This window comes from Pongo pygmaeus, chromosome 13 (genome assembly GCF_028885625.2).
Source record: "Pongo pygmaeus isolate AG05252 chromosome 13, NHGRI_mPonPyg2-v2.0_pri, whole genome shotgun sequence".
NCBI lineage: Eukaryota > Metazoa > Chordata > Mammalia > Primates > Hominidae > Pongo > Pongo pygmaeus.
The window spans coordinates 127,821,763-127,838,966 of record NC_072386.2 but is presented as its reverse complement, the minus strand read 5'-3'; the positions used below and the strand labels follow the sequence as shown (position 1 = coordinate 127,838,966).

General features: G+C 58.9%; 1 protein-coding gene across 1 annotated transcript; it reads left to right on the top strand.

Annotated features, from left to right (window-relative positions):
- Window positions 1-6,702: 6,702 nt before the first annotated feature.
- Window positions 6,703-15,390, top strand: SAPCD2 (suppressor APC domain containing 2). The gene is made up of 6 exons (XM_054502405.2): window positions 6,703-7,398; window positions 11,203-11,315; window positions 11,893-12,039; window positions 12,377-12,484; window positions 12,583-12,699; window positions 12,775-15,390. The coding sequence occupies exons 1-6, from the start codon at window positions 6,819-6,821 to the stop codon at window positions 12,901-12,903; spliced, it is 1,194 nt and encodes a 397-aa protein (XP_054358380.1). The 5' UTR covers window positions 6,703-6,818; the 3' UTR covers window positions 12,904-15,390.
- The last annotated feature ends 1,814 nt before the right edge of the window (window positions 15,391-17,204 follow it).

Genomic DNA, 17,204 nt, shown 5'->3' with positions numbered 1-17,204 from the left:
CCCTCTCCGTCCCCTGGACCCGCTCCGGCGTCTGGCCCTGGCCTGGTCCCTCGAGCTCCCGTCCCGGTTCCTGCCCTGCTCCAGGCCCCGGGCCCATGCCCGCCCTGTCCACTCCGCGCCCCGCCCCGAGAGATCCCAGGACCCTCTGGGTCGCGCCAGCTGGCGAGGGCAGAGGAACCGACCATTGAGCTAAGGGAGGAAGAGGCCCAGGGAACGCCCCGCAGGGGAAAGCTAGGTTCTGTCCCAGCACGGGCTTTGAACCTGAGAGTGGCATGGCCACCTTTGCGCTAACCAAGACTCGGACGGAGACCTCCTGGTGCAGAGACAACCGGCCAGGGTGCATTGAAGAGGCCTGGGCTACGGCTGAGCTGTTGGGAGGATGGAGCCAGACCAGGTTCCGGGATGCCAGCACGGCGTCCGCAGGAAGCCACCCCGCGGCTTGGGGCTCCCTCCCGCACAACCTTCCCACTTCCCATTGCCCGGTAACCAGAGCGCTCTGCAGCCCCTCGCCCACATTGTTATTTTACTATCAGGTTTTAAAATATCTTGCTTGTGGTGGGCGCGGTGGCTCAAGCCTGTAATCCCAGCACTTTGGGAGTCCTAAGTGGGGTCAGGAGTTCGAGACCAGCCTGGCCAACATGGTGAAACCCCGTCTCTACTAAAAATACAAAAATTAGCCGGGTGTGGTGGCGGGCGCCTGTAGTCCCAGCTACTCGGGAGGCTGAGGCAGGATAATCCCTTGAACTCAGGAGGCGGAGGTTTCAGTGAGCCGAGATCCTGCTGCTGCACTCCAGCCTGGGAGACAGAGTGAGACTTCATCTCAATAAAAATAAAAATAAAATAGTTTGCTTGTGAAAAATATGAAAAGGTAGCTTCTGCCAGTTGGGCACAAAACTTTCTCCTAGAAACTATATAGTAAGTCTAAAAGTAATATATGTGACTGCTCAAAAGAATTCAAATGGTGGCCAGGTGCAGTGGCTCATGCCTGTAATCCTAACACCTTGGGAGACCAAGGCAGGATGATCGCTTGAGCCCAGGAGTTCGAGACCAGCTTGGGCAACATGGTGAAACCCCATCTCCACTAAAAATACAAAAATTAGCCAGATGTGGTGGCGTGCACCTGCAGTCCCAGCTATTTGGGAGGATGAGGCATGAGAATCACTTGAACCCAGGAGGCAGAAGTTACAGTGAGCTGAGATCGCACCACTGCACTCCAGCCTGGGTGACAGAGCGAAACTCTGTCTCAAAAAAAAAAAAAAAAAAAAAAAGCCGGGCGCGGTGGCTCACTTCTGTAATCCCAGCACTTTGGGGAGGCCGAGGCAGGCGGATCACCTGAGGTCAGGAGTTTGAGACCAGCCTGACTAACATGGAGAAACCCTGTCTCTACTAAAAATAGATACAAATATAAAATATAAATATAAATATAAATATATAAGCATGGTGTTGCATGCTTATAATCTCAGCTACTCCAGAGGCTGAGGCAGGAGAATCGCTTGAACCTGGGAGGCGGAGGTTGCCATGAGCCAAGATCGCGCCATTGCACTCCAGCCTGGGCAACAAGGGCGAAACTCTGTCTCAAAAAACAAACAAACAAACCAAAAAAAAAAAACAAATCGTGCTGTTACAGGAAAGAGGTTCCAGACCCTAAGAGAGGGTTCTTGGATCTTGCGCAAGAAAGAATTCAGGGCAAGCCCATAGAGTAAAGCGAAAGAAAGTTCTTAAGAAAGTAAAGGAATAAAGAATGGCTACTCTACAGACAGAGCAGCCCTGAGGGCTGCTGGTTGCCCATTTTTATGTTTTTTTGGATGATATACTAAACAAGGAGTGGATAATTCATCCCTCCCCTTTGTAGACCATATAGGGGAACTTCCTGACGTTGCCATGGCATCTGTAAACTATCATGGTGCTGGTGGGAGTGTAGCAGTGAGGACAACCAGAGGTCACTGTCATTGCCATCTTGGTTTTGGTGGGTTTTGGCCGGCTTCTTTATCGGAAACTGTTTTATCAGTAAGGTCTTTGTGACCTGTATCTTGTGCCGACCTCCTATGTCATCCTGACTTAGAATCCCTTAACCATCCGGAAATGCAGCTCAGTAGGTCTCAGCCTTATTTTACCCAGCTCCCATTCAAGATGGAGTTGCTCTGGTTCACACACCTCTGACAGTGATCTAAGACCCAAAATGAAAACTAACATCTCCCTCATGCCTCCCCATGGACCCCTCAGGCAGTTGTGTCTCCTTGCAGTTAGGTTCTGCCCCCACCTCCACACACATGCCCTCACTGAGTTTGGGAGGGGGCGTCACCACTGGGGCAAGGCCCAGATGCACTCTCCTGGGGCTACATGGAGTTGCTTTTTGGGCCTGCCTCGGGGTCTCTGCACTTCCTGTTCCTCCCTCCTGGACCGCTTGTCCCCAGAGAAACGTGTGGCTAGGGACACATTTGGTCAGGCCTCAGCTCGCCAGGCCACGCCCACTCGGTGAGCACCTTCCCATCCTCCGTGCCAGGCTGCCTTTCTGCATTCTTGGCTGCCTGACTCCCCTGTGAGAAGTGAACCCCACAAAGGCGGGGAGTTGCTGTTTTTGTTTTGTTTTGTTTTTTGTTTTGAGACTGCGTCTCATTCTGTCGCCCAGGCTGGAGTGCAGTGGTGCAATCTCGGCTCACTGCAACCTCTGCGTCCCAGGTTCAAGTGATTCTCCTGCCTCAGGCTCCCAAGTACCTGGGATTACAGGTGCCCGCCACCACACACAGCTAATTTTTTGTATTTTTAGTAGAGATGGTTGGCCAGGCTGGTCTCAAACTCCTGACCCCATGATTTGCCCGCCTCAGCCTCCCAAAGTGTTGGGATTACAGGCATGAGCCACCGTGCCCGGCCCAGGCAGGGCATTGTTTAGGCCAGTGTTCTGCCCCCATCACCTCAGATAAATGCAGCATACAGTAGGCACTCGATCAATGTTTGTTGACTGAACAAACGAGTGTTGAGCCCAAGCCCACACCGTGACTGGGCAACAGCAAATGTTCAGGAAGTACTTGCTGCATGAATGAATTAATGAATGGCCTGTCCTGCTCCAGTAGTTTGTGGTGGTTGAACATCAGTTCCGGTAAACGCTGGAGTTGGAGGGTAGGCATGGCACACACGGAATCCGGTGAGCAGAGCAGGCTGCACGCCTCAGGCCAGCGTCCATGGGAACCCTTATCACCCCTGCAGGGCTGGGCAGAAGAGGAGGCACATGTCTCTTGGAGGCAGGTGTCAGGACGTGAACTCTTGGCCCTCTAGGTCAGGGTGATTCCAAATCCCACCTCAAGGTGTGGGTTGGGCTGTAATCGAGGATTTGGAAAATCAAGGTTTGTACAGCCAGAGGCACTTGCGGCACCAGAAGGGGAGGAGCGACCCTACCCAGGCCGACAGAGCCTACAGATGGATGGGAGTGCTGGAAAGCCTGACATGGGCAGCAACCTCCTGGACCACCTTGTGGCCAGGCAGTCGTCTTCACAAGAGGCTCAGGAGAGCAGGGCCCTAAGGCTCAGAGGCCAGGAGTGCAGACGGGGAGCCCTGGGAGGCTCAGGGGCTGGGTGGCTGTTGCCAGTTCTTCACTTGGTTGCCCACTGCTGGGGATACATCAGGGGACAGAGGGGCCGGTCTTCCTGCCACCTCTGCCCAGAGTGATCCAGGCTTGCACAGTGAGAACACAATTACAGCTAAGATGGGGCCTCCAAAAGTACAGGGACAGCATGGGACCCCCAGGGGTGACACAATACTAAAACCTGAAGAATTGGGAAACTATCAGGCCAGCTGGAAAGTGGAGCGAAGGAGGAAGTGGTCAGAGCTCAGGACAAGAAGGATGCAGGACCGCATCTTAGCTCCACGCCCAAAGCCAGACACAGCTTCCAGTCTTTTTTTTCTTTTTGAGACGGAGTCTCGCTCTGTCGCCCAGGCTGGAGTGCAGTGGTGCAATCTCGGCTCACTGCAAGCTCCACCTCCTGGGTTCACACCATTCTCCTGCCTCAGCCTCCGGAATAGATGGGACTACAGGCGCCCGCCACTAGGCCCGGCTAATTTTTTTTTTTTTTTTGTATTTTTAGTAGAGACGGGGTTTCACCGTGTTAGCCAGGATGGTCTCGATCTCCAGACCTCATGATCCGCCCGCCTCGGCCTCCCAAAGTGCTGGGATTACAGGCATGAGCCACCGCGCCCGGCCTTTTTTTTTTTTTTTGAGATGGAGTTTTGCTCTTCTTGCCCAGGCTGGAGTGCAATGGCGCGATCTTGGCTCACCGCAACCTCCACCTCCAGGGTTCAAGCTATTCTCCTGCCTCAGCCTCCCAAGTAGCTGGGATTACAGGCATGTGCCACCACGCCTGGCTAATTTCATATTTTTAGTAGAGATGGGGTTTCTCCATGTTGGTCAGGCTGGTCTCAAACTCCTGACCTCAGGTGATCCGCCCGCCTTGGCCTCCCAAAGTGCTGGGATTACAGGCGTGAGCCGCGCGCCCGGCCTCCAGTCTTTTTTATACCTTCCTCCAATACCCAGCCAGGGGCCACAGAGAAGCCCATAGACCAAGGGCCAGCTGGAGCCGCCACCCCCAAGGCTCTGGATGGTGTGAAAAGCCCTTGTTTTGTCTGCACGGTGGGTTCAGTTCCATGCGGGGCCGTGGATGGCCTGGCCTGGCTTGGCCTGGACACTGCTGGCCACACTGTCCTGAGCTGCAGCAGCCTTGCTCACTGCTGGCCACCAACTCCACATCCACACTGGCCTCCCCTGCCATCCCACTGAGCTGTTCCCAGCCCTTCCCTATCCCTTAGGCCTCAGCCTGGCTTGGTGCCCACTCGAGGATGGTGTTTCCCGTGTGATTTCACTGGATAAGGCTCCCCAGTGCCATTCACAGAGCACCCACTGTGGGCCAGGCCAATGCCAGGCCTAGAGGGAGCCCTGCCCTGCTTGCAAATAGCCAGGCCCCCCTGGGCCAGGACAAAGCTGTCCCCTGTGTTTTATCTAACCAGGCTTCAGGGGGAAGGGGATTGGGGCCAGAGCAGCGTTCTGAAGGATGTGGTGCGGTCAGCCTGGAGCAGAGGGGAAGGGCCCTCCTGGTAGAAGAGCCACCAGGCACAGGGGCCTGGAAGTGAGGGAGTGCAGGGACCCCAGGCCTGGCACCGGCGGTGAGGGGTGTGCTGGAAGCAGGGTAGGTGCAGGGATGGGGGTGCGGGGGCTTGCGTGTTGTGCTGGTTTGTTTTGTTTTGTTTTTGAGACAAGATCTCGCTCTGTCACCCAGGATGGAGAGCAGTGGCAGTGGCTCAATCACAGCTCACTGCAGCCTCAACCTCCTGGGTTCAAGGGATCCTCCCACCTCAGCCTCCCAAGTACCTGAGACCACAGGCATGCACCACCACACCTGGCTAATTTTTTAAACTTTTTGTAGAAATAGGGTTGCCTTATGTTGCCCAGGCTGGTCTTGAACTCCCCAGCTCAAGTGATCCTCCCGCCTCGGCCTTGTGCTGGGTTTTTGAGCAGACCTGCCATTAAAGGGGAAGCTGGCTTACAGGACTGAGCTCTGATGGGCTACTCCAGGCTCAGAGCTTCTCATGTCCTTCCAACATTCTGTACCATGAAGGAGTCCCGCTTAGGGTGAGTGACCCAGAAGAGAAGTGGACCCAGGACACTCCCCGGCCTGGGAAGATGCCTCTACAGCTTGAGACACAGGCACCAGTGGCTCAGGCCTGAGGACAGAGGCCCAGGTAGGCATGCCAGCTGAGGCCTGCCCAGGACGGAGGGTGGGAGACCTGCAGAGGGCCAAGGCAAGTCCCGGATTGGGGGTCTATCTGGAGAGGGTGTTTGCACGCTGAACACCTCCCTGGCACCTAGAGGGTGCTACTGGCCAGCCCTGAGATGGGCTGTTAGGTCTAGAACCCAGGCTAAGGCCTGGTCTCACCTCCCATGTGGAGAGACCAAATGAAGACAGAGTGACCAGATCCCAGCTGGAAACACAGCAGAGGCAGGGGGACAGGGCTGTGGGAACCAGGAGAGCAGCTGGAGGAGGTGTCCAGCCAGGGGAAGGAGGAGAGGAGAGCAAGAGGCAGAGGGAGCTGGTCACCAGATGGGGATCTGGGGACACAGGAGAAAGTGGCTTTGTCCTGCAGCGGGCAGGCCAGGCCAGACTGTCCCGAGGGGCCAGAGGAGGAGTCAGCAGCGGTGGGGACAGAGAGGCCTCTGTGAGTGGGAAGCGCCCAGCTGGCTGGAGCCTAGGATCCTCTTGGGGCCCTCCTGGTGGAAGCGAAGGGGGCCGCAGGGTCACCTGTGCTTGTGGCCAGGGAACTAGAAGGGAAAAGTGGGATCTTTGGAGGGGGTGCGCCCCCATCCTTACCCCACGAGGCTACCTGTGGACAGGTTTTTTTGTAGGGTGCCAGGCCCCACCCCTTCGAGAGGTGGCCGGGGCAGCCAGCCACAGCTGGATCCGAGAAAGCGCCTAGCCGCGGCAGGAGGTTTGGTGGGGCTGGGGCGGGGCAGAAAGGAAGGTCTGCGAGGCCAGAGTGGAGCCGGAGGTAGGGGATCCGGTTCCGCCTGCCCAGAGCCTCCGCGCGCCTCCCAGGGCCACTCGGCAGGAAAAAAAAAAAAAAAAAATCAAACCGCCTCTCAGCCTATCGGGGAGCAGATGGGACGGGCTCGGCCAATGGCCGCGGCGCATGTTAATGAGAGCTGACGCCGCGAGGAGGGCCCCATTCAAAAGTAGTCGCTATTGTCGCCGTGGGCTGAGCTCGCCGGGCCGGCCCCTCCGTGGGGCCGCGCTGGGACGCACGCGGGTGGACGCGGGGACCGAGCCCGGGCGCCCATGGCCGGGGCCGCCATGGCCGAGCGGGGCCGCGTGCCTCCCCCCGCACCCGCGCCCAGCACGGAGGGGCTGCCGCGCGCCTTCCTGCAGAGCCTGCGCACCCTGTTCGACATCCTGGACGACCGGCGGCGCGGCTGCGTGCACCTGCGCGAGATCGAGTCCCGCTGGCAGGGCACTGACGCGCGGGAGCTGCCCCGCGGGGTGCTGGAGGGCTTGCGCCAGGTGGCCCCGGCCAGCGGCTACCTGACCTTCGAGCGCTTCGTGGCCGGCCTGCGCACCTCCCTGCTGAGCGCCGACGGCGGCCCCCGGGACCCCACGCGCGCCCCGCGCGCCCCGGCCGGGCCCGGGGACCAGCCGCCGCCGCCGCCGCAGCGCCTGGTGTTCGCGCCGGCCGACGAGCCGCGGACGGTCCTGGAGAGGAAGCCCCTGCCCCTGGGCGTGCGCGCCCCTCTGGCCAGTCCCAGCGGCGCCGCCCGCAGCCCGGAGCAGTTGTGCGCCCCGGCCGAGGCGGCGCCCTGCCCCGCGGAGCCCGAGCGGTCCCAGAGCGCGGCGCTGGAACCGAGCTCCAGCGCGGACGCTGGTAAGTTCCGAACGGCCCCCGGGCCCCCTCGTAGCTCTCCCGGGCCCGGGCCAGAAACCGCAGTCCCACAGCTGCTGCCCGTGCATTTCCCACGAGGGACGGGACCGGGGAGCGGCTCTTCGTGGACTCCGGATCCTGGAGGGCGCCTCGGCGGGTCTGGAGGGAAAGGGCTTCATGCCTGTCGCGGTGAGCCCAGGGGCTTAGGGAGGCAAGCCAGACCTTCTCCTGCCACAGCGTAAGGCCACCAGGGCCGGGGGGGTGGCAGGTGACTCAGAAAACCCACCGGGAGCCCAACCTGTACCAAGCCTGAGCTTGGGCTCCCCATCTCCAATACCCTTTCCGCACCTGGGGACACCTGGGCCCTCAGCCTCCTGTCTGTGACTGCTCAGGCAGAGGTGCTTCCCTCTCAAAGAAAGGGTCCCCCTTCTCAGTGTGACAGCTCAGCCAGGGGGGCTGGGCCCACTGACCCCACTGAGGCCTAGGCAGGCGGGGGCTGCTGCTGGTGGCCCAAGAGGACCTGGCCCTGTTGCCAGAATGGGCAGGGGCGTGGGTGGATCTCCTGCACCCCAGTGGGGCTGTACTATGGCAGATGCCATGGAGGGACCTAGGCCGTAGTCCCTGGGGATGGCTGGCAGACTCCTCTCCTGCCTTCCGGTCCAGTTGGCAGTGATGGGAGATTGCTGAATGGTCCCCTGTCTCCCCTAACCCAGTGCCTGCCTTGGGAACAGGACCTGCATTATGGCTGGGGGTGGGGGGCCAAGCTCCCAGAGGAGCCCCAGGCCCCACAGCCCATTCAGCCTGTGCACCTGTTCTGCCAGGGACAGGCCTGCCCACCGGCGGCTCCTGCCGGTCCCCGTGCTGCCTGCTGCTCTGCCACCCTCCCTGTGCTGCTCCCCCACCTCAGCCATATTCTCCAGCCCTACAACTGGTGTTTGGAGCCACGGTGGCCCTGGCCTCCCTGGTGATCTGATCCAGCAGCCACACCAGGCTGGGGGACCCCTAGTCCTATGGTGAGGGAGGCTTCAGAGGGTAGCTGGCTCCAAATGCAGGGTCAGCGTCATCCATGTGGCCATGCAGTTTGAAATCAGCCATGGGATTGCATGCGGTGGCCGGGCCTGGGGTTTGGAGGCTTAAGCCTGTGATCCACCCCTGCTCTGCTCTGATGCCTCATGCGGCGCTGGCTCTTGTACCACATTTCCCTGAAGGCCACACGGCTAAGGCTCTAGCTGTCACCCTCTCACAGGCAAACGGAGGGCCAGACAAATGGCGTGGCATATTTGATGGACACAGCTGGCTTTTGGGGTGTCAAATCTGGAGCTCTGAGGTCACTGCAACTCCCAGAAAGCCTCCCAACACACACAGCCTTCCAAGTCCCCAGCCCAGAAGTTCAGGGCCTCTTTCCTTGTTCCCACCTGGGACTGTGTGTTTGCTCCAGGCTGGCTCTGGCCCTGGAGGTGTGGCCTGCTGGCTCAGGGCCCTGGAGGGGCAGAGCCACCACCCCCACCTAGAGGCCATCTGGCTCAACACCCAGCATGCTGCTATCTGGGGACCCAGGAGCTGCTCTATGGACTCAACTGTACAGACCGGGCCCAGGTGTCCTCGGGCTTCCTCCACAGCCTCCTTCTGTCTGTACCCTCTCTGCTCCCACCTCCTGAAGGGCTGTGTGCCCTTCCACTGTCTTGCCCCAGAGCTGCCAGCCGCTCAGCACCACAGGCTGGAGTGTGAACTCGGGCCTGTGTGGAGCCAGGCTCTCTGCCGTGCCTACCTGGGCCCAATTCTTGCATCACTCCCCCACTCCTGTGGCCGGGTGCCAGGGGCATGGCCTCTAAGGATGTGCCTGGTGCTGGGGCTACAGCTGGAGGCTGAAGGAGGATGCCCTCCTCCACACCTGTACCCACTTCTGTAGACTGGGCCGGTGCACATACTCCCTCACCAGGAAGCTGGGCCAGAGTGGCACCAACGCGATACTCTTGGCTGCCCCCAGGGGGAGCCCTCAAGCAAACTTCAGAGCAGGGGTCTGTGAGCACCAGAATGTGTCTGACTTGTCAGTTGGGTGCATAGCCTGGCGTATCACACACGCGGGACTTTTTTTTTTTTTTTTTTTTTTTTTTTTGAGATGGAGTCTTGCTCTGTCGCCCAGGCTGGAGTGCAGTGGCACGAATCTCAGCTCACTGCAACCTCCGCCTCCTGGGTTCAAGCGATCCTCCTGCTTCAGCCTGCCGAGTAGCTGGGATTACAGGTGCACGCCACCACGCCCCGCTAATCTTTGTATTTTCAGTTTCACTATATTGGCCAGGCTGTTCTCAAACTCCTGACCTCATGATCTGCCCACCTTGGCCTCCCAAAGTGCTGGGATTACAGGCATGAGCCACCGTGCCCAGCCACCCCCCCCCCTTTTTTTTTTGAGACCGAGTTTTGCTCTTACTGCCCAGGCTGGAGTGCAGTGGCACGATTTCGGCTCACTACAACCTCCACCTCCCAGGTCCAAGCGATTCTTCTCAGCCCCCTGAGTAGCTGGGATTACAGGCGCCCGCCACCACACCAGGCTAATTTTTGTATTTTTAGTAGAGACAGGGTTTCACCATGTTGGCCAGGCTGGTCTTGAACTCCTGACCTCAACTGATCCCACCCCCCGCCAGCTTCCCAAAGTGCTGAGATTACAGGTGTGAGCCACCGTGCCCAGCAAGGGACCTTTTATTTTTTGAGACAAGATTTTGCCATGTTGCCCAGCCTGGAGTGCAGTGGCGCAATCTGGGCTCAGTGGAATCTCTGCCTCTCAGGCTCAAGCAATCCTCCTGCCTCAGGCTCCTGAGTAGCTGGGACCACAGGCGCGTGCCACTGCACCAGGCTAATTTTTGTGTTTCTAATAGAAATGGGGTATTGCCGGCCGGGCACAGTGGCTCACGCCTGTAATTCCAGCACTTTGGGAGGCTGAGGTGGGTGGATTACCTGAGGTCAGGAGTTCAGGACCAGCCTGGTCAACATGGTGAAACCCCATCTCTACTAAAAAATACAAAAAGTAGCTGGGCATGGTAGCGGGTGTCTGTAATCCCAGCTACTCGGGAGGCTGAGACAGGAGAATCACTTGAACCTGGGAGGTGGAGGTTGCAGTGAGCCAAGATCATACCATTGCACTCCAGCCTGGGTAACAGGAACAAAACAACGTCTCAAAAAAAAAAAAAAAGGAAGAAATGGGGTTTTGCCATGTTGCCCAGGCTGGTCTCGAACTCCTGAGCTCAAGCGATCCACCCGCCTTGGTCCCCAAAAGTGCTGGGATTACAGGCGTGAGCCACTGTGCCTGGCCGTGCAGGACTAACTTTCTATCAGAGTCACCATCCTTGGAAAAGTTAGGTTTCCATCATTCACACCCACATCTCCTGCTGCCTTGCAGGGCCCCGTGCAGGTGGGAGAGGCGTAGTCAGGACCAGAACCCCCCCGTCTACTCCTCCTTTACCCAGCCACCTTGGAGACCCAGGGTGTGCCTGCAATGTTCTGGGCACTGGGTGTGCAGAAAAGAGCTGGACAAGGCCCCTGGCCCCAGAGAGCTCACGGACCAATGAGGGGGCAGGGTGTGTGTATGAGCAAACATGCGGGCTTGGTGGCACAGCCCTCTCCAAGCCAGTGTGAGGAGGCGGGCAGGGGAGAGGGACCAAACTCCAGCCTGGCACAGAGGCTACACGTGGGCCATGCCAGGCTGGTGCCCAAGACCTCGAGGGTGGGCTGAGATGTGGAGGCCGCTGCACCTCAGCAGAGCCTGGCCAGGCAGGTCTGGAGGTGAGCCGGGCCCGTGCCTCTCCACAACAGGTGCAGTGGCCTGCAGGGCCCTGGAGGCGGACTCAGGGGATGCCCGGCGGGCCCCCCGTGCCCGAGGGGAACGTCGGAGGCACACCATCACCAGCGGCGTGGACTGTGGCCTGGTGAGCAGGGACTGGGGCTCTGTGGCGCTCTCCATCTTGCCTGGATGCTGGAGGCCGGGATGGGAGCAGGGGGGCCTTGAGCCTGGAGGAGTCCATGGCGGAAATACAGTCAGCTCTGGACATCTCTCTCCCTACCTGGGCTTGAATCCCCTGGAAGGATGGCCCAGGGTCAGGCAGAGGGAGGTCAAGAGGTCATTTAGGGCAGCTATGGTGGCTGCCCAGCCCGCCTCATGAGATCGCTGCTGCAAGCCAGTCTGGCTCCCCAGCTGTGTGCTCACCACTGGCGGACCTCAGGAGGGTGGGCTCAGCTGAAGGGTCAGTCACCCCTCCCCCAGGGAAGCCTGAGTGGAGGGGCTAAGAAAGGCCAAGACCCCTCAGCAGGAGGAACGGGGCTCCTGCTCCAAATGGGCCTGTGGGGCTCACACACGCAGGTGTCCTCAGAAGCGTGCGTCCGTGTACACGTGCTGCTGCATTTGTGCCCGTGGCTCTGGTGCCCACCCACAGGTGAGCTCACGCATGCGTGGACGTGTGCGTGCTCACTGGGGCCGGGCATTCCATGTAAATGCACGTGTTGCAGCTGAAGCAGATGAAGGAGCTGGAGCAGGAGAAGGAGGTGCTGCTGCAGGGTTTGGAGATGATGGCGCGGGGCCGCGACTGGTACCAGCAGCAGCTGCAACGAGTGCAGGAGCGCCAGCGCCACCTGGGCCAGAGCAGAGCCAGCGCCGTGAGTGCCACCGCCCTGTCCCCAGGTCCCCACACATGGGGACCCCAGCTAACCCCAGGCACCCCTGGGCATTATGGCTGCCCCTATTCCCGGACACAGTGGCTGTCGATTCCACCCAGGATGCTGGGACATCCCCTTCTCCGCCTGTGGCTGCCCCACTCCTAGGGCCTAAGGTGTCTTGGGCAGACCTCCCACCTCAGCAATGGCCCTGGGACCCCTCTAGGCTCTCTGCAGCATCAGGAGGCAGGAGAGCCACCTGTGGGAACCCCTATCAAGGCATCTTGCTGGCCCCGGCTGGACCTCCTCTCTGACCACTTGTCCTCTGCTTTCTTCCCAGGACTTTGGGGCTGCAGGGAGCCCCCGCCCACTGGGGCGGCTACTGCCCAAGGTACAGGAGGTGGCCCGGTGCCTGGGGGAGCTGCTGGCTGCAGCCTGTGCCAGCCGGGTGAGTGTACCCCAAACCCCCACGCCCACGCTGGGGCCCAGGCCAGTTTAGTGCTTCCCGGCCCTCGTCCAGGCCTACCTAATCCTGCCCTCCCGCAGGCCCTGCCCCCGTCCTCCTCCGGGCCCCCCTGCCCTGCCCTGACGTCCACCTCACCCCGGGGCTGGCAGCAGCAGACCATCCTCATGCTGAAGGAGCAGAACCGACTCCTCACCCAGGTAGGGCAGGCGCGGGAGGGGTGCAAGGGTGGGGGTGAAGCCCCGCAGGCCTTGACCAACTGCGCACCTGCCTAGGAGGTGACCGAGAAGAGTGAGCGCATCACGCAGCTGGAGCAGGAGAAGTCAGCGCTCATTAAGCAGCTGTTTGAGGCCCGCGCCCTGAGCCAGCAGGACGGGGGACCTCTGGATTCCACCTTCATCTAGTCCATGTGGGCCGCGCGGGCCCCCAGGGCCAGCCTGGCACTTAGCCCTTCGAGGGTGGGCGCCCATAGCACCCACCCTCTCTGGCTGGAGACCCCCGGCAGGCCCAGCACAGTCTCCGAGTGGGCGCCTTCCTGTCGCCCTTGCCAAATGGGCTCCCCAGGCCTGCCCCCGGCTGGCCTCTGCACCGAGCGCTTGACTCCGTTTTGGCTCCTGGTGCTGACATGAGCTGGGGCTCTCTTGAGTCCGCATAGTCCGCAGCTACTACTGTTGCTGTCAGTGGACGGTGGGGTACCCCTCCACGAGTTACCGCGCCCCACCCTCCCTTTCCAGCGGTGCCCTGGGTCCCATCTTCAGGGAAAGGCACTGCCCACGCCAGGCTGCACTTCCGACAACGGCCAGCAGAGGGCGGCTCCGACGCGGGTCCAAGGGCAGCTTCCCCGCTCAACCAGGGCACCAGGACAAGGTGGCTGGAGCTCGGACGGACGGAAGTAGATGGAGGGGGTGGGGATGGCCTGTAAGCTGGGGGTGCCTGCCTGGCTGGGGAGCCCCAGGGGTAGCGGTCGGACTTCAGGTCCTGGCCAAGGCTGAGGGACTCTGGCTGCAGTGGATCGGCACGCTGGGTGCGCGAGAGCTTGGCCTGCATGTGCCCCCCACAGACCCTGGGGTGATGGCCTTCCTCCTCCTGGCCAGGACACTGCCCCACGTTGAGTCCCACACAACAACCTGTGAGCCTGGCTCCCCAGGAGGGCCCCCAGACAGCTCCCAGGCACGTCATAGGCAAAGCCTGTCCCCCCAACTCAGGATTCCCAAGGTCTGGGGTCCTGCTCACCCCCCTTTGCTCTCACGCCCAGCCTGACCCCTGGTTTCAGCTGGGAGAGGCCACTTCCCTCAGCCAAGGAAAACGAGAACCCCCAGGATACAGGAGGAGGCTGGGGCAGGTCCCCTTGGGTGTCACTCCCTCACCCCCTGCCCAGGCCCACTCCCGCTGGTGCTGGAGTACGCACTGGTGGGGAGTCCCTGCTCAGCCCTGCCTGGAGGGTCCCAGTGTCACCAGAACCAGGGGCACAGCAACAGCATCGATGGGTTCTGCAGCCCAGGGCCCCCGATGCGGGGTCAGCGTGTGTGGGGCGCAGGGCCCCTGATGCGGGGTCAGTGCGTGTGGGGCGCAGGGCCCCCTCGTGTCCAGGGCACTTTGGTACACTGTCCCACAAGGCACCTGTCTCAGAGGAGGGGCCCTGGCAGGCAGCGTGGCAACTCCCTTCTGGAGCACAGCTCCATGCTAACCTGCCCACAGCAACCCCACAGAGCCCCATTCCCTGCTGCACCTGGCCTGCAGGGGTGTCCCAGGACAGGCCCAAGTCAGCCCAGCATGCAGCTGCCCTCCTACCCTGAAGATGGGAGTGGGCTTTCCAGGGGACATAAGGATGCCAGGCCTGGACCTCCTGGGCAGGAAAGGGAGCAGGTCCTGAGGGCCTGTGCCCCACAGCCCCAGCACCAGGTGGACTGCAGTGCAGTGGGTGGGCCAGTGGCAGCCGGGAAGAAGCCCCCCGTCAGCAGGCTGGGGTCTGCCCACCAGGGCCTCCCCACATCTGCCTTTGAGGGTGCCTGCCATGCCCTGGGGGATCCTGGCATCTTTACTGGACTGGAAGCAGGAGACAGAACAGTGTCTGTCCCGGGGTGACTTCATCAGGAGACCGCCCACATAGAGCTGGACCCCGCAGCTGAAGCGGAAATGTGAGACAGGCTGGCACCTCCAGAAAAACTGCCTTTCAGCCTTGGTGTTCCGTGCAAGGTGAAAAAAAATAGGTCCTCCCAGTTTACAGCTTGAAATCAGGCTAGTGAGTGGCCCTGGAGACCACGAGGGGAGAATTTAAAGTGGCCCCGGCTGGCAGGGTCTAGGTGGCTGGCAGAGGCACATGCAGACCCTGCCTGGAGCCCGCCCTAGGGACGCTGGGCGGGTCAGTCTCCGTGCAGGATGTGAGCAGCGTCCCTGGGCTCTATCCGTGAGGTGCCAGTAGCGTGTGCAGGTACATACATGTGCGTGCACACTGTGATGACACCCGGAAATGTCTCAGACGCCGAAATGTGTCCTTGGGGGCAGAAATGTCCCCGGCTGAGAATCTGCCCCAGCGGAACACACCCACACCAGGCCTCAGGATTTTGTGTTGATCAAGTTCCAAGGAAAAGGATCATCTCGGCCCGGCGTGGTGGCTCACACCTGGAATCCCAGCACTTGAGGCCAGGAGTTCCAGACCAGCCTGGGCAACACAGTGAGAGACTCCATCTCTATAAAAAAGAAAAAGAAAAGAAAATGAGATCTCCAGGTTTAAAAATTCATAAACACCACAAGGAAACAATACACCATGAGACCCAGCAGAAGCAACAGATTGACTCTAGACCCAGATACTAGAATTATCAGAGAGAATATAAAGTAACAGTGTTTTATATATCTAAAGAAATAAAAGAGATTTCTGGAAACATGAACAAGGAGTGGTGTTTATAGTTCCTTACTCCATAAAAAGTATGATCTCTTAATGCTATAAAGAAGAGTAGGCTGGGCGCAGTGGCTCATGCCTGTGGTCCCAGCACTTTGGGAGGCCGAGGTGGGTGGATCACCTGAGGTCAGGAGTTTGAGACCGGCCTGGCCAACATGGTAAAACCCTGTCTCTACTAAAAATACAAAAATTAGCCAGGCGTCGTGTTGGGCGCCTGTAATCCCAGCTACTCAGGAGGCTGAGGCAGGAGAATTGCTTGAACCCAGGAGGCAGAGATTGCAGTGAGCTGAGATAGCACCACTGCACTCCAGCCTGGGCTACAGAATGAGACTCCATCTCAAAAAATATTATTAATAAAATAAACACTTATCGGTTGGGTGCAGGGGCTCACAACAGTAATCCCAGCCTTTTGTGAGACAGAGATGGGAGGGTTGCTTCAGCCCAGGAGTTTGAGGTCAGCCTGGGCAATACAGCAAAACCCTGACTCTACCAAAAATACAAAAATTAGCCAGGTGTGGTGGCTTATGCCTGTGTTGCCAGTTACTGGGGCTGCTGAGGTGGGAGGATCACTTGAGCCCAGGAGTTTGAGGTTACAATGAGCTATGATTGTGCCACTGCACTCCAGCCTGAGTGACAGAGCAAGACCCTGTCTCAAAATAAATAAAAGGAAAGAGAGAATTCGAGAAAGCCCAGACTTTGGGATTTTTTTTTTTTTTTTTTTTTTTTTTTTGAGACAGAGTCTCACTCTCTTGCCTAGGCTGGAGTGCAGTGGCACAATCTCGGCTCACTGCAAGCTCCACCTCCCGGGTTCACGCCATTCTCCTGCCTCAGCCTCCCGAGTAGCTGGGACTACAGGCTCCTGCCACCACGCCCAGCTAATTTTTTGTATTTTTAGTAGGGACGGGGTTCCACCATGTTAGCCAGGATGGTCTCAATCTCCTGACCTTGTGATGCGCCCGTCTCAGCCTCCCAAACTGCTGGGATTATAGGCGTGGGCCACCGTACCCGGCCCAGACTTTTGGATATCAAAGCACACACTTCTAAACAACTTATGTGTCATATTTAAAAATTGGCCGGTGTGGTGGCGCGTGCCTGTAGTCCCAGCTACTCAGGAGGTGGAGGTGGGAGGGTTGCTTGAGCCTGGGAGGTCGAGGCTGCTGTAAGACCAAGATTACGTCACTGCATTCCTGCCTGGGTGGTAGGGTGAGACCTTGTCTCAAACACACACACACACACACACACACACACACACACACCCCCCCCCCAATAAAGGTATAAATAGGTTTTCCTCTTTCATGAATAAAATAGGAAACAAACATGACAGAAACTTGGTTGAGAAAAAGTACACAAAATATCTGGCTAGATTAATCAAGAAAAAAGAGATAAGGCACAAATAAATGATATTAGGAATAAAAAAGAGCGAAATAGTCACACATGCTGCAGAAGTTAAGCTGATTCTAAGGGGATATTTTAAATGAGATTATGCCAATTCAGTTGGAGTGGGTAACTTCCTAGAAAAATACAAAATCAGCCACATGGGCAGGCTCACGCCTGTAATCCCAGCACTTTGGGAAGCTGACGTGGGAGGACTGCCTGAGCCCAGGAGTTTGGAATCAGCCTGGGCAACACAGGGAGACCCTCCAGCTCTACAAAAAATAAAAAAATTGGCTGTGTGTGGTGATGTGCACCTGTGGTCCCACCTACTCAGGAGGCTGAAGTGGGAGGATCACTTGAGCTCAGGAGACGCAGGTTGCAGTGACCTGTGATTGCACCACGGCACTCCAGCCTGGGCAACAGAGTGAGGCC

What these genes read in the sequence shown, in the direction of transcription:
- SAPCD2 (XM_054502405.2), top strand. Translation starts at nt 6,819, where the DNA reads ATGGCCGGGGCCGCCATGGCCGAGCGGGGCCGCGTGCCTCCCCCCGCA. An exon ending in GAGCTCCAGCGCGGACGCTG is followed by an intron (nt 7,399 to 11,202) that starts GTAAGTTCCGAA and finishes TCTCCACAACAG; the next exon opens with GTGCAGTGGCCTGCAGGGCC. An exon ending in GCCAGAGCAGAGCCAGCGCC is followed by an intron (nt 12,040 to 12,376) that starts GTGAGTGCCACC and finishes CTTTCTTCCCAG; the next exon opens with GACTTTGGGGCTGCAGGGAG.